The sequence below is a fragment of the Triticum dicoccoides genome, chromosome 6B, assembly GCF_002162155.2.
Source record: "Triticum dicoccoides isolate Atlit2015 ecotype Zavitan chromosome 6B, WEW_v2.0, whole genome shotgun sequence".
NCBI lineage: Eukaryota > Viridiplantae > Streptophyta > Magnoliopsida > Poales > Poaceae > Triticum > Triticum dicoccoides.
This window is the reverse complement of record NC_041391.1, coordinates 17,718,680-17,724,350: the sequence shown is the minus strand read 5'-3', so window position 1 is coordinate 17,724,350 and position 5,671 is coordinate 17,718,680. Positions and strand designations below refer to the sequence as shown.

Below are 5,671 nucleotides of genomic sequence, written 5' to 3'. Positions count from 1 at the left end.
CCACGTGGCACCTCTATGCCGACGGCCCAGCCGTCGGCATAGAGGCGCCACGTGGCGAGAAGCTGTTGGTCAGCACTTGACGGCAGCCGCCGTTAGGTGATGACGTTGCCGACGGCCAGAGCCGTCGGCATAGATGTACGGCCACCGTCAGGATAGGGTCTATGCCGACGGCCTTTCTATGCGGACGATCATCTTGGCTACGCCGACGGATATGTTGCCGACAGCCCTATGCCGACGGGGGCCGGCGGCATAGGCCTGTCCCGACGGCTAGTCAGGGCTATGCCGACGGCCCTGGCCGTCGGCATAGGGTGTGATTCCGGTAGTGTGTGTGACATTGCTCCCCCCAAGAAAGGGTCCAGAATTGTCATCTGGATGAAAATTACAAGTTCATTTCATATTAAACTATCTCATATCATCGCCACGGCCAGATTGAGGGCCTTCCTTCATGGGAGTATATCATGAGCGCAGATATGCTACTCACTGGTATTTCAATGCATCTGCAGTATGACCTAATCTCACACTCTCTTAGTTTCAATACGCATGTCAATACAATACAGTGATGAACAAGTCCATAGACATGCCACATATCAGGACTCATGACTCCCCAGTGGTAAGTGCAACAACTCTTGGCTGACATGATATGTCAGCTCTCCACTGTTTTCCCAAAAAATGTAATGTTATTTCCATGTTGATAGAACATGCAGATCAAACCAAATTAAATGTTTGTCATCCCTCAGTAATTAGAGGGCATATGTAATTTCAAAACAATATTCTTATCTGTCATTTGAGAATTTAAAAAAAAAAAGTAGGAATCACTCCGAATAGAATTGGAGTACTAAGAACATATCTCATACTGCACCACATGCCCCCGATTTCAAAAGGTATACAGCCAAGCCAACTATAGCAAAAAAAGAAAAGAGACAAAACCTTCAATAAACACCTGGAATTATACACAAGTAAGAAAAGCAGTGCCTAGTCAGAAGGGTGATTGCTTGTCACGAGGAATTGCAGGTGCATGCCTGCAGATTCCAAAATTCACACAGATTAAGATAATGCTAATATAGCAAGGCAGGATGATCTTGCAAGACAACCATGGTGACCTGTCAATGGAAAATGTAGTTAATAATTCCAGTTTAAATATGTCTATAACATATCTCTTGAAGTAGGACTCCCAAATTCTTAATAGCTCGACTGCATGAGTACCTATTGAACCAATGGACCATATATGAGGACACTAGATTTTGCAGAGAACAAGCAGTACGATATAATCTTGTTGTCATCTCATAAGCTAACAAATAGCATAAGAAAGTATAGAGTAGTGAAGCACATTCATGCCTAAATGAAAACAGGAGTTCAGGAGCCTACAAACCATGGAAGCAAACCATAATGTACAGAAATATGTTAAATATGAAGATAGATTTAATGATATGTTCTCTGGCAGTAATATTCTTGATAGCTGGTAATTTATGCCGGCCAGTATCACATCTAGTGTAAGATCAGCAACACAAGCTCGATATAGTTGTGAAGATATCATTTTTACAACACTCAAAAATCTAGTGTAAGCCAGCTAGCATCAAGTTTCTGGCGCCAAATATAAAACATGATGTTGTTGAAAGAGAAAAACATTTTTTGTTAAATTTGAGCTCTGATTCAAATTAACTTGGCCCTGTGAGATGTTCAAACCCTTACTGATATAGCTTTGCACTTGACTTCGATGTAAGGACAGAGTTCACCCATGAAGTCTGAAAGATTCAGAATTTCAGAGTTAAATTTCAACTCTCATTCAGATTCAGAGCACAAAATGTATATAACATATAAATTGATTGTTTACATGCTCCCTGATTCATTCAATTACATCCAAGTGAAAATCCAAGACACCATAAGCAAAAAAGCATGGAGCTCATCAATGTACAAATTAATTAGAGCACCAGATGTATCTACATTATTCAACTTATTATTTGTTGAGATTCCCTCACTCCACTCAGTTGAGCTGATGAATCCAGCATGTAGGCGACAGCAACACACGCAGGTCTCACCTTGTGTATTACAATATCTAGGATAATACATACCTTCCAAAATTCAAAATGAGCAGTGTAGGATAAAACTCCCAGAGTGTATCATACTTGTTACTGAAACTGCTTCAGGGCAGGGCATCATCAACTAACAGAGCCTTCAGAATTGCAAAACCCCAGGCTCCATGCTTCGTCGATCACCCAGAAGAGGATATCACAATGCATCCAAATCCAGTTTTAGAACATCTCCTGGAAGAAAGAATGCACCATCGATCTACTTTAATAAAATAGCATCTTCTCCCAGACTCACAAGTCCTAACAGGGCAAGATATACGTCTTCCTCACCAGCATACATGAGATTTGCATGATAAGATCTCTAGCTCCCACAGCCGAGCCACGACACTTCCACACCACCATGTTAAACCACTGTTGCATCACACAGAGAGTTCTATCGATGATTTGCAGCGCTCAGAGGAAAGCTTATCTCCAAGTACTAGCAGCAACCAGCACAAAGCAAAGGGACGAGTAACACATAATTTTCATGCCACCCAGTGGAACTAATAGTGTATAATATGTACAAACTACAACCACTCGAAACAAATCAGGGGATCAGCATATTCAAGTCAGTTAACTAGCAGTATTATCAGTGTTTCCTCATACCGATTGATTTCAGCAATTAAATCTGAAGTAATGGGCATCAGTATCTACGAACGACGGATTTTTGGCCGGAATCAAGTTTGATCTTTGAGCAGCTATCTAAAAATTAGATTGGTGGTTTTTTATTTAAATGTACAAAAAGGAAAAGGAAAAAAAGGATACGTATACATCAGCTCCATCCAGGATATATGTACCATTCCGGTGGAACTAATGGAGTAGCATATCCACAAACTACAACCACACTCGAAACGAATCAGGCGATCAACAAGGAAAATGCATATTCAAGTCAGTTCACTAGCCGCTTCAACAAGAACAGTTGAATTAGTCACCAACCAAAACAATGACTTTAGCCAAACCAAAGACACCCTAAGCACTCAGTTTTAGCCAAACAAAAGAAGAGCTAGCTCAGACATAGAAGGAAGAAACACCAACTAGCTGCTAGTGAACCTCCTGGTGGTGCTTGGCACAAAGAATTACCCACAGGACCAAATCACCATAATAAACTAAAAATCTTAAGCTGACATCCACAATAAAAACATAATTTATGCCCATGGTGCAGAGCATGAAAATTCACAATAACAATACAAAAGTAATGCTTTTTTGTCTCGATAACATAACTAGCAGCAAGTGCTTCTCCGTTGTCTCAATGACATTATTTGCATAACAACAAACAGAGGCAGCTAAGTTTACTTAGTTTAAGTTAAATGATGCCAACTCTCCTCCATGTGAGAGTTCAATGTTTAGTAAAGTGAGAATCCCTATTTAGCAGATAACACGTACAGATGTGAGCCCTGCACATTTCATCCTACAACCCTGTAGGTATTTCCAATATGACCAATCGCTCCAACTCGTTACCTCTGCCCAACTAAAGGAGAAACCACTTCCGGACACTTTTCATAGTTGAATGATTACATCAATATTATAGTTAACTAAAGCAAAAAATGGACCACTATGAATCTGCATATGAGCAAACTAAAATGATTTTTATATCAAACCATAATTGAAAAATAGATTAAGATAAAGCCAGGTGAATTGACTCTGGTCCCTAAATATGAAGCACTAACACCAGGAGGCAACTTCCCCTACAGCTGCTTCCAGAAAGACTACTTACCTCAATTTGTGACTGGCATCAGATTGATGCTCCAATTATCCACATGAAGGAGATCTTACCCTGGCTCATTGTCTCAACGCACCAGAAACTAACTTGAAAACTGCATTGCAGAATGGTTCCAATACGTGTGTTTAAAAAACATGAATGAGGACGAAAAAGTTCATAACCACTCCATGGTTTCTTCTCTGCTGAGTGGTGACATTACATATCAGTATCCAGGGATCAAATTATCAGCTTCATCACTCGTTAACAACCACCAAGCCAGCATCTAACAGACATACAGCAGCGGACAACCAGCACACAGTTACATCAGGGCCCATTGTTGGCTTATGTGAATCTGAAATTAGTGGGCACCTCCCCTTTGCAAGCAGCATCGTAGTCTTTTTCAAGGTGTGGTGCAGCTTCCTTATGAGGGTGTATGAACATCTTGTTGAATGCCTTCCCGGACTCCTTGAAAACGGTAAAGTAGCTCGGGTCACGCTTGAGCAATCCATTTTCCTTGAGAAACTTTACGACATAGTACCGGGGTCTGATCCGGCCCTCCAAGCTGTAAGTGAGCATTGCCGGACGATAAGCAACGTATGCCGGTTCCAACCCCAGCTCAGAGATGAGGAACTCGGACCTGCGCTGCAGCGATTCCTTATTCTTCGTCAGCAGCGATGGAGCCTTAGAAACAGCAATGCCCACCTCGGCATCCGACCACCTGAATGTTTCCTTCAAGTGCTCTACCTTGGTGGTGATTTTCTCCTCGTTGAGGAATGCAACAGCTTGTAGTGCATGTCTGAACATCGGAGATCCACGGGATACACCAAGACCTTCAACACATGCCACTGCTGTCCGGAGGCGTTCCGTGCTGATGTTGAGCGGCGATGGTGTAAGTACATAGAGCTTGACAATATCACAAGCACCTAGCCCGCACTCCCGCAGGAAGGCGACATTGGGCTTGACCACCCGCTCGTGGTCGGAGGAGAGAACGGAGCCACTCTTGAGGGCTCGAAAGAGGTTCTCGGAGGAGCCGAAGAGGGGCAAGCAGTACTGCAGCTTGGAGACGATGGATCTACAACGGAATCTGTCGGGGCCAAGCGAGAGGAGGCGTGCGATCTCAGAAGGCGAGAGATCCAGGCCGGTGAGCTCCGCGACATTGGGGGCCAGGGTTTCCTCCACTTTGGCGCAGAGGAGCTGCGGGTCCTTGGCAACCACGGCAGCGACATCGGCGGCGGAGAGGCCGAGGCCGGCGAGGAAGGCGAGGACGGCGTCGGGCTTGGAAGGGGACTTGAGGTGGGAGAGCTTGGCGGAGGCCTTGAGGGCCTGGGGTCGGGTGAGGCCGCAGGTACGGACGAGGTAGTCGTCGACGGCGAAGGCGGAGGCAGGGTTGGGGGAGACGGCCGCAGAGAGGAGGCGGTGGAGAGGGGATACGGGGGAGGTGGGTGGACGAGATGAGAGGAGGTGGGTGAGGATGGAGCACCGTAGGCGGAGCATGGCGCGGCGGCGGAGAGGCCGGCGAGATTTGGCAGCGGCGGCCGGCGAGGGATGGGGAAAGCCGGCCTGGTGCGAGTGCGAGAGGAGAGGTCTGCTCTGGTGTCTGGTCTCTTCTTTTTTTTTTCTTTTTTTAGAGAGAGGGAGAGAATGCCCCTCTAAAACGTACTACTACTTAGAATGCATTGTGTAACATTTGTACTGCTTTGACATGATCTGTAATTTTAAACAACATCCAGAATTGCTGCATTATTATACTCCCCGACTTTGTACTAAATCAGCCGCACTTATTTTGAAACGGAGGGACTATATATTTTATACTACATAGCTAGCAAACGGGTTTAGCAATGCTGAAAGAACATACATATATATTCTACATATATTTTATACTTATTAATGTATGATTGGCTTCATA

At 44.4% G+C, this 5,671-nt stretch overlaps 1 protein-coding gene across 1 annotated transcript; it reads right to left on the bottom strand.

The window, feature by feature from the left end:
• Positions 1–3,633: 3,633 nt before the first annotated feature.
• On the bottom strand, positions 3,634–5,385 carry LOC119325234 (transcription termination factor MTERF8, chloroplastic-like). Its single transcript, XM_037598980.1, has one exon. It carries the CDS (start codon positions 5,257–5,259, stop codon positions 4,108–4,110), a length of 1,152 nt encoding a protein of 383 aa, XP_037454877.1. The 5' UTR covers positions 5,260–5,385; the 3' UTR covers positions 3,634–4,107.
• Between the last annotated feature and the right edge of the window lie 286 nt (positions 5,386–5,671).